The sequence below is a fragment of the Archocentrus centrarchus genome, chromosome 7, assembly GCF_007364275.1.
Source record: "Archocentrus centrarchus isolate MPI-CPG fArcCen1 chromosome 7, fArcCen1, whole genome shotgun sequence".
NCBI lineage: Eukaryota > Metazoa > Chordata > Actinopteri > Cichliformes > Cichlidae > Archocentrus > Archocentrus centrarchus.
In genome coordinates, this window is record NC_044352.1 from 35263075 (window position 1) to 35273671 (window position 10597).

The 10597-nt window shown below is 43.4% G+C and overlaps 1 protein-coding gene across 1 annotated transcript; it reads left to right on the forward strand.

Annotated features, from left to right (window-relative positions):
* The first annotated feature begins 867 nt into the window (after positions 1-867).
* pcmtd2b (protein-L-isoaspartate (D-aspartate) O-methyltransferase domain containing 2b) lies at positions 868-9582 on the forward strand. The gene is made up of 7 exons (XM_030734563.1): positions 868-1006; positions 3495-3655; positions 3733-3883; positions 7417-7519; positions 7604-7775; positions 8443-8566; positions 8647-9582. Exons 2-7 carry the CDS (start codon positions 3500-3502, stop codon positions 9213-9215), a joined length of 1275 nt encoding a protein of 424 aa, XP_030590423.1. The 5' UTR covers positions 868-1006; positions 3495-3499; the 3' UTR covers positions 9216-9582.
* The last annotated feature ends 1015 nt before the right edge of the window (positions 9583-10597 follow it).

Consider the following 10597-nt stretch of genomic DNA (forward strand, 5'->3'; position numbering starts at 1 on the left):
GTTTACAGCCATCTGTAAAACAAGGCAGCGGTTCTGTGATTGGGCTGCAATTCAGCCAAAACTGATGGAATTATGAATTATGACAAAAAAAAGTGCTAGCAGATTTAGACTCACCATGCAATACCATCTGGAAAGCATGTGAATGACAACGGCTTCATATTTCAGCACGACAATGATCCCAAATGTGCTTCCAATGCAGTAAAAGCATACCTGGATAGAAAAACAGACAATGGTACTCTATCAGTGATGGACTGACCCCCCCAGAGCCCAGACCTCTGGGATCATCTTGACAGAGAATGGAACAAAAGGCAGCCAACATCCAAAGAAGAGCTTTGAATGTCTTTCAAGAAACCTGGAGAACTATTTGTGAAGACCACTTCAAGAAATAACAAGAAAGCTTGTCTGAGAGTTCAGGCTGCACTGAAGAATAAAGGTGAACATAGCAAATATTGACTTGACTGAGCTTGTTATAATGTTTGCACACTTTTCAACAAATTCCTGCACATATTTCCCATTTTCCTAACAAAATACAAAATAAGACTTTTGCACAGTTTTGCATACAAGCTAGGAACTTAGAAGAAAGCAACTATCAAAGCTAATCTAATTCATTAATTATTTAATGAGCAAGTAAGGTGGTGACAGTAAGGTTTACAGGCCAATCAGGTCAAAGACCCATGCTTAGTTAAAAAAGCAGAGTTGTGCCCAGCAGAGTGGAAACAATAAAGAACCTCCATAAACATGCGCGGAGCTGTTTTGTTCTCACTGCCGCTCTCCGTCGGTTTTCAGCCGCATCTGGACTGTTCCACTTCCACAGCCCACAGTGCTGAAAAGTAGGCCATCCTCCTCTGGCCGTTATTCTGCGTGTGTTGCGTCTGACGTCAGAGCGTCAGCTGGCCGAATGTTTACATCCAGCAGTGATGTGTTTCTGAGTGGATCCCCCAACAACAAAAGGCTGAATACAAGGAAAAGCGCAGAGACAGAGAATAACAGGCGGCATTTCTACGAGGTATAAGCTTAACTTCATCCGTGTTGTGTGTGCCTGCAGACCAGCAGCAGCTCGCTGCTCTTATTCTTCTCTCGATTTTTCTTATCTTCCAGCAAAGATACGAATGCAGTTGTGTTTCTGTTTGTGTTGACCTTGTCGTTGCATGGAGGTCTGTTACGGGTGCATTATGCATTATCCTTTATGCTGGGTGATTATTGGATCCGTAGAGCTCGATTTTTTTGTGGGGGGGTTCGAAACTGGATCACCTGAGTGGCGCAAATGGCACCGCGGCGGCGGCAGCAGCATGCAGACAGGGAGACCTGCTGGAGTTGGAGGTCCCGGCTGGAGCCCGACTTTATACTCGACGTGAAAACCATGTAAAGAACAGGAAGGGCGTGTTAGCTAGTCCACTACATCGGGAAAAAACAGCGAAACTCAGATGGCATTGTTTGGCAGGAAGTGTGTACCCTACTAGCCTACTAAACCACTTAGTTTGATACCATATGACAAAATGACCTGCAGCGCCGTGTAGTGGCCGTTTGTGTCCACAGTCCAAAAAAACAACAAGAAAACAAAATGCAGACTGATCAGACTCACAGGGACAGCCTCTTATTCTGGATCCCCATCCTACTAAATCAAATTCAAGAATTCCCGTTCCTTCGGGTCAGTTCACCACCTGACACTTTCTTTTTATAAGTCAACTCTGCAGCTGCACCAAAGACAGTACATCCTCTGTTGTTAAATGCATTCAGTCCTTTCTTCTTTTATGGCCAAATGAGGGCATCCAACATTTGGCAGACAGAGCACCCTGCAGTGATCTCTGTCCTTTGGCATTGCCCTCTGGTGCTGTTTTTAACAGTCACATCTTAGTCACAGTCTGCTGCTAAAAGCCTCACCTAACCCTCTCACTGTGCTTGCATCAGGGTTATTCCCCTGGAAACATTTTGAGCCAGTAACAACTATTTTGTGACATCAGATTATCCTGGAGTTTATCCAAAATGTACCCCGTTTAAGTTAGAACAAAGGAAAATGTCTGATACCATTCTGCTCCAATTTAATCATTTAATTCTTAAAACATTCTTGTAACGATTTTAATTTAAAGGTTAAAGGACAGAGCAATATGGCAGAAAAGTAGATTGATTTTAGTCAAAACACAAGGCAAACATTAAGAAAGACAAAATAACCCAAATGAAATGCAAAATGTTCACCATAAAATGTCCAGAATTGAGACCCAAAATGTCTTCTAAAGATGAAAACTGCCCAGAAAGATAGTGCAAATACAATACAGGGAGTTGATACACAGAGATCTAGTGTACTGCCTTTCTCATCCAGGCGGATCAGGGCCCTTTGATGTGTCTTGGCCAGTGACTGTATATAAAAGATGGAAGTAGCCACAGTGGCGTGGCAGCCATTAGTTCAAAGACTCAACATTAGTGTCATGTTAATTGTTTGGAGCCAAAAGTGGCATTACTGAGAGGAGAAGGCTTGATTAGCAATGCGCATCCACTGACTGTAAGGATACTATACGCCCGCTAATGACAGACTGATGAAATGTAGAATTCCTCTCAGCAAAACTGAAGCACAGATTTCTTTTGGTCTGTATCTTACAACAAGTCATATTATTTATCAGATAATTCCATAAAAATGCTCCAAAAGGCAACAGCTCTAACCAGAGCAAAGGGTCCAGTTCAGAATCAGCAGAGGTGAGGCTCAGCACACAGCTAGTGGCGATGACTTCCTGTGTAGGAATATTCAGAAAGTGGCCAAAGTTTAAGTCTTAATAAAATCTAATTGGTTGAGTTATTAAAAAAATAACCTGCCATAAACTTGATATGAAGGGAACAATTAGCTGTAGAGACAAACCATGTTAAGAGCATGCTTTGTCTGTTTTAGTCTGTGGGCACTGACTCACTTTTAATGTCAACCTCAAGAGACCGTTAGAAGGACCCCCCCCCCCCCCCCCCCCCCCCCCATTCATTTCATCTGTCTGCTTACAAAACTGAGTGGATGAATATGTGTCTACAAAGAAGAACTGTATTAGTATTACTAGAAACAGAAATAGGTTGTCTTCAGCTTCTTTGTTGAACAAAAGCTTGATGACATTCATCTGCATATAAAATATCGGATTCTGAATAACTTATACTGCCATGAGTCCAGAACACTGTATCTAATTTACTTACTTAAATGATTCTTATTGTTTAATCTGATGTGTTGTAACTTTTCACTGAAGGTTAGAAAGAAGTCGTTTTAGAGCCTGTTAACTTTGATTACTGCCTGTTTATCTCTCTTTTCTTGCAGATTATTTCAGAACCCACTGGCATATTTTCTTATTGCTTGTTGACACTATCATTAGGAAAATTTTAAAGGGAGTAAACTTGTGGTGTGAGATGGCACCAGTCTAGAAGTCCCTCATTAACGAATGAACTTAAAGAGCCAGAAAGAGTGAAGAAAACACAAGCATGACGAGCTAATGGAAATGTGAACCAGTGCTTTGTGCTCTTGTCTTCAGTCAGGATGGGTGGAGCTGTGAGTGCCGGTGAGGACAATGACGACTTGATTGACAACCTTAAGGAGGCTTATTACATCCGCTCAGATCTAGTGGAGCGGGCTTTCCGAGCTATCGACCGAGCGGACTATTACCTGGATGAATACCGGGATAACGCATATAAGGTCAGCACGATCAAAGTCTGTGGAATCAGCCAATAGGGGTCCAGGCTGGTAAATGTATATACTGTTGTTGTCTTCAGGATCTGGCATGGCGGCATGGAAACATCCACCTGTCTGCTCCGTGTATTTACTCTGAGGTGATGGAGGCTTTGGATCTCCACCCTGGACTCTCCTTCCTCAACCTTGGCAGTGGGACAGGCTACCTCAGCACTATGGTCGGCCTCATTCTGGGTACGTGCTTCCATCTTTCTTTGAGCTCTCTGGATTTACATCTGACACTGTCACATGTGAAGCAGCTCTGTTGACCCCCCACCCCACCCTTTTTTTTAAATCAGCATATATAGTATATTTACTATTTAAAGTACACCAAATTAGCCATTAGCTTGCAGAGACATCTGTCACTGGATTACTTTGATACTGAAGAAAACCAAAAATATTTTTTTTAGCAATATTTTTTAAAAGGAGCATCTTTTTTCCTATGCTGTCTATGTGGGTTTATGAAATAATTTATTCACAATAGACTTCCATAATGGTGTTTTCTGGGTGAGTGAAAATATGAGTTTCATATCTGCATGTTCGGAGAAGCAGTAATGCTTTTGATTCAGTGAATGGGAGAGTGTGTCCAAACTTTTGACTGGTACTGTATTTATATAGTAACATTTCATAACAACAGTCATCTCAAGGCTTTTTATATTATACAATAAAGACCTTACAATATGAGAGAGAAACCCAACAATCAGACAATTAGCAAACACTTGGTGGAACCAGGCAGGAGCAGCCACTGTGAGGAAGATATAAGAGAAGGAAGAGGAGCAAAAAGAGAAAAGAACAAAATGCATGCAAAAATATATAAATCCATACACTCCCCTCCAAAAGTATAGGAACAGAGAGGCCAATCGCTTTATTTTTACTGCAGACTGAAGACATTTGGGTTTAACATTAAAATATGATTATGAGACAAAAGACCAAAGTCTCAGTTTTTATTTCCAGGTATTTCCATCTGGATCTGACACACAGCTCAGACGATAGCACCTTTTGTCTGAACCCACCCATTTTTCATATGAGCAAAAGTATTGGAACATGTGAGCGACAGGTGTGCTTTGTTGCCCAGGTGTGTCCTGTTACATTTATTATTCAAACAATAAATAATGCTGAATGTCAGTTTCAGATTTGGGTTCTGCCTGTGCAGGCTGTGTATTTATAGTTAGAGGAGGAAGCAACATGAAAACCAGAGAGCTGTCTGTGGGCGAGAAACAAGTAACTGTGAAGCTGAGAGAAGATGGAAAATCAATCAGAGCCAGTGAACAAACATTGGCCATAGTCAGTACCACAGTTTGGAACGTCCTGAAGAAGAAGGTTGTCACAGGTGTACTAACAGACGTGGAACAGGTAGAAGAGGAAAACAGCAGCAGCTGATGACAGAAACACTTTAAGTGCTGTAAAGAAAGACCCTAAAACAGCTGTTAGTGACCTCATCAGCGACCTCCAGAGGGCAGGAGTGAAGGTATCACAATCTATTGTTCACAGAAGACTTCATGAACAGAAGCACAGAGACTTCACCAGAAGATGCAAACCACTAATTAGCAAGAAGAAGAGGAAGGCCAGACTCAGAAACTCCGTTCCCAGTGAAAAGGCTAAAGTTTGGAGAAAGAAAGGATCTGCTCATGATCCTAAACATATGAGCTCAACTGTGAAACACAGCCGAGGTGATGTCTACAGCAAAGATAAAGGGATTGGCTTCACTGTTGCGAGTGAACATCTTTTGTGTTATGGAAAACACGACTGATCTCATGCCAGCTGATTACTACATACCGTAGTTCCTGTGTTGAAGAAGTCAGCCCTTCAGAGCTTAATGATTATTAACCAGTTACCCTCACAACACAAGCGATGAAGGTACTGGGGAGACTAGTCTTCTTTGATTTCTCAAGTGCATTTAACACAACAGTAAACGTGCACCATCTCATGGATTATTGACTACCTGACAGGCTGCAGTATATGACACTGGGCCGTGCTTGGTCTGGTTTTTTGATGTACAGTCCAGGAGCTCCACAGGGGACGTCCTGTTTCCATTCCTGTTCACCTTGTACACCTCAGACTTTCAGTGCAACTTTGTGTCTTACCACCTATAGAAATACTCTACAGTGATTCTACAGTGGCTGGATGTACTAGTGATGGGCAGGAGGAGGAGGAGGATAAAGCACTAGTGGATGATTTTGTGGAGTGGTCTGCTTCTGAATGTGAATAAGATCAGAGAGCTGGAGGTCAACTTCAAAAGGAGGAGGATGGGCACAGGACCCATGTCTATCCTGGGAAGGGATGTTGGTGTGGTGGAGTTCCTGAACATCCACATCAACAGCAGACTGAACTGGAAGACCAACACAGAGGCTGTATACAAAAAACGCTCTTTTTCATTAAAAAAGTTGAGCTCCTTCAGTGTGTGCATCAGAACGATGGAGATTTTCTGTCACTCAGTTGTGGTGAGGACAGTGTGCTTTGCTGTGGAGCAGCATCGGAGCTGGTGACACCACCAGACTGAGTAAACCTATTAGGAAGGCTGGTGACTGACTGCAGACTGGACACTTGTGAAGCTGTAATGGAGAGGAGGCCACTGAAAATAACAGTCTCTGCACCACTTACTGGACAGGTGTCTTCTCAGCAGCACTGCAACAATTATAGATGTACTGTAGGAAATGTGTCATAGCACATGCTATCACACTTTATACACTTTTCTGTGTGGCAGAGAATCATCTGCTAAATTTTATTAATTAGCAGCAGCAGTATCATTTCAACTGCTGTAACAAAAGAATTCCAACAATATGGGAAAAATAAAGTATTTATCATCATCATCTATTACGATAATAGGGCCTGATCGTTCGGGACGCTACATGTTAGGGTAAGGATTTTAAAGGGATTTTTTTTACAGGGAGCCAGTGAAGAGAAGCTAATATGGGAGAAGTACGATTTCGCTTTCTAGCCTCTGTTGGTACTCTTGCTGGAGGGTTTTGCATCAGGTGAAGGCTGCCTGAAAACCCTTCAAAAGTGCAGTAATCAGTAACTATGTGGACCTATTATTTTCTGTCATAGATACACTGTTACGGTTGGTAAACATACATGTGGGCCAGAAGCTCAGTTTTAGACAGTTTTGTGAACTCTCTGCTCTTTGTGATGTCAGTGTGGGTGGCTATAACTAATATGATCATCTCAAGCACACAGCTCCGACTGTGAGCACAGAGGCCCCCACCACCTGCTGTTCAAATCTTTTGCTTATGGGGGGCAGACACTCAGAAAGTTGACTTTAGCCTCAAAGGCAGGGAGCTCAAATGGCTTATTTCAGACAGAATGAAATAGATTGTGTGAATTACACAAAGCTCCTCTAGTAGAGTTAGACATGGGTGTCATGTGTCTCCTTTAAAGCACCCTCTATAACCCGTGTGAAACAAGCTGAGCCCAATAAAATCATTTTTTTAGAATACTGGCACACACTTTGCCTTGCATCTTCTTGTCTTACTCACAGCAAAGTCTACATCACAGAATGCATACACTTCTGAACTGTTATAAATATGAAATGTATTGTGAAAGTCATGAGTTTACATGTAGAAATAGAACAACTGAAGTGTCTTTATCAGCCTGTTCTACTGGTGTGTTTTTAATGCCGCTTTTAAAACAGTTTTAGTAAGACTAAAGGAAGAATCACATACTCTGTAATTGCAAACATGTATCAGTCCATATCAGGGAGGTTGATTAAAAACTGCTGACTGTTGCAGGGCCCTTTGGAGTGAATCATGGCATAGAGTTACATGCAGATGTGATCGAGTACGCCTACCAGAAGCTCGACTCCTTCATCAAAACCAGTGACAGTTTTGACAAGTAGGTCTCCAGATGTGTCGTCGGCATTTAGTTTTTTTTTCTCCCGCACGGCTTGTTTTGCATTGCTGCTGTGTCTCTCTTCAGGTTTGAGTTCTGTGAGCCGTCCTTCGTGGTGGGAAACTGCCTGGAGATCCCTCCAGAGAGCCGTCAGTATGACAGGGTGTACTGTGGAGCCGGCGTGCAGAAAGAGCATGAGGATTATATGAAGAACCTGCTCAAGGTGGGAGGCATCCTGGTGATGCCTCTCGAGGAAAAGGTTTGTGCTCTGTCTGAGTCTCCATGATGTATAACTTTTTGTACACATTTATTTATATGTAACTGTGTCTGAATGTTCAAGAGATAATCTCTGTAAACAGGTGTCTGCATATAGTAAAGTCCTGATAATATAATTTCACTGATCTTCTGTCTCTATGTAGAATCTGTAGGCCCCACATTTGGCACAGTTTCAGTCTGTTGGCTGGTCTCATGTCAGCTGGCTCTGGTTGCATACATGGTAAACAAAAGAGGGAATAATTAAGATCACAGCAGTGAAGCACAAACTTTTTGAATGGGATGTGTCACACTGCAGCTCCTATTTTTTTGTCAGATAACTTCATGAAAATGACCCACGAGGCACCAACTGCACAAACTTGTAAGTGTAGCAGGCTGCAAAGATGCTTTTAATGCTGCTAAGTTTGGCATTTTGACACGGGAGTCAGTGGGCTTTGCCTCGCTTTTGGAGCTCCAGTGGAACTGCAGTTTGTGGCACATTACTGCACTTCTGATTCTCCTGATCCTGCATGAATGGAGCATTATGCATAAACTTATAGATGAACTCTAAATATAAAGATGCTTGATGTTATTGAATGAAATCCAATGAAAAAAAATCATTTATATACACAAAACCATTAAGGAAGAAGACTCTGTCCTTGTGTTTTATGCAGTTGACCAAGATCACTCGAACAGGATCGAACAGCTGGGAGACCAAAAAGATCATCTCTGTGTCCTTCGCCCCTCTGGTCCTGCCCAAACACAGCACAAACAACAAACCCAAGACTGCCCCGCTACGTGAGTCTCATTTCTCTTCCTCCATTTCTTCTCACTGTTTTCCTTTCCCTGATGTTGACTTGCGATTCTCAACATTTCAGCCAAGTATGAGGTGCGATCATTACAGGAACTGGCCCGTATCTGCATCCGCCACACCCTCAGAGTGACCACGGATGGAGGAGACAGCCACTCCCGTGGCCGAGGCTCCTCATTCAGCGTTGGCAGGGGCTTGGCGGTGGCAGGGCTCCATAAGTATGGCCCTCGCTTCAAACGCAGGAGGGTCAACCGGCGCCACTGCAACGCCCTTGTCCTAGCCACCCGGCAGGTGGTAGCCAGCAGTGGGATCGGCCCCGCTTCCCTGGACAACAACAACAACCAAGGAGGACGAGGAGCAGAGGAAGAGGAGGAGGCAGGAGAGAGGGAGGCGAGGCGGCAGATGAGAGGGGGTAGGAGGGTGGGGAGGGGATCTGGAGGCGGGGCAGTGGTGGTGGAGGAGGAGGAGACGGTGGAGGAAGAGGATGAAGAGGAGGAGCAGGAAGAGGAGGAGGAGAAGGAGACGGGTGAGCTGCTCCGACCCCAGCCCGCCGTGAACATCCTGAGAGAAAGGATCCTGGGGCTGCCGCTGCCCGAGCCTCTGAAGATGTACCTGCTGTACTACAGGGAGAAATGAGCTGCAGCCAGGTCCTGAGTCAGAGCCGAGAGCTGAAATCCTGCAGGGGCTCAAGCCTCCGTTCCAATCCCACCACCACCTGTACAGGCAGGACAATACACCTTACTGACCCCAAGCACCACCATGGGTCTGTTTCTCTCTTTCTCTCTCTTACCTGCCCTCATCCTCTCCATCATCCACCCTCTTTCTGCTCCCTCTTTTTCCTGCTGCTCTTTACTCGAGTCATTTCCTGGTGCTGTGAAGAGTCAGCTCCATATGTCCAGTGGAGGGGGGAGAGAGGGTTTTAGAGATGTAAATTTTGGACCTCCTTTGAGGTACTGAAAGACACAAATTGGTATAAAATACATAATACACCATTTATGAATTAGCTCTACAGCTCTGCCGCTCTGTATACCTAATATTTGAATCAGCCTAACAGCGTGATCTAAACAGTCCACTATTGCCTGAGTCCACAGTTTGTAAAGAGGCAGCTTAGTGGTGCTGAAACTACAGTCACAGGTTAGACAACACAAGCGAAGCAGAGGGTTTGTTTTAGCCACAGACTGATGACAGCTGGAGAGTTCAGGCTGACAGTGTGGAGGCTGGTTTGTCCACAGGTATTGAAATCTGTTATCATCTACCTGGGATGGGTGTGATTTCTACAAACAAGATGCAGATTCAAGGATGTGAGAGCGAAGTAGATTTTCTTCAGTGATGCTTTAGCTGCAGCAGGTGATCGAGACAGTGTGACAGGTTTCTTCCACTGATTTCCAGATAAATGGGAGCTGTGCCTTTAGCCTCCAATCCATGACGTAATGTCAGTCCTGAAAGAATAATTGTGGTTTATTTGTGTCTGTTGTGTCTCAGCACTAACAGAGATGATCTGAAAGAGCCTTTTCTCTTCCTACTAATCCCAGTGTACAGAGATTAGGCTGCTGCAGGGAATGCTGGTAAGCTCATCTTTAATGAATGAAAGCCTAAAAAAGGTTATTTACACCTGCTTCTAGAAAAAAGCCTCTCTGCTGCTTTAGTTAGTGCAAACACAACATTGATAATATGCCAGGTTGGAAATAAAATTACACAAAACACTAGCATTACTAATGATTTCCATTGATGGAACCTGTTTACAAATGATAACTACATGTTAGAAGTGTAGTTAATTATTGGAGGTCTGGACTAGCATATAGCTGCACACCTGTCAATCAAATCAAACTTTAAATCCTATTATTATCCAAATTACTAAAAAAAATAAAACAAAAAACAAAAAAAAACTGCACAGTTGTTACGAAGGAGGAAACGATCCATAGAGGCCAAAACCATTCTCTGTACCAGGCATGCTTTTTAAAGCTGGAAGGGGACCTGCAGCTTTTAGGCTTTTCCACCTGAAAGGCTACTGCTTTGAG

Coding starts and splice junctions, on each gene's coding strand:
- pcmtd2b (XM_030734563.1), top strand. CDS start 3,500: ATGGGTGGAGCTGTGAGTGCCGGTGAGGACAATGACGACTTGATTGAC. Junction 3,656..3,732: donor ACCGGGATAACGCATATAAG/GTCAGCACGATC, acceptor TGTTGTCTTCAG/GATCTGGCATGGCGGCATGG. Junction 8,567..8,646: donor ACCCAAGACTGCCCCGCTAC/GTGAGTCTCATT, acceptor TCAACATTTCAG/CCAAGTATGAGGTGCGATCA.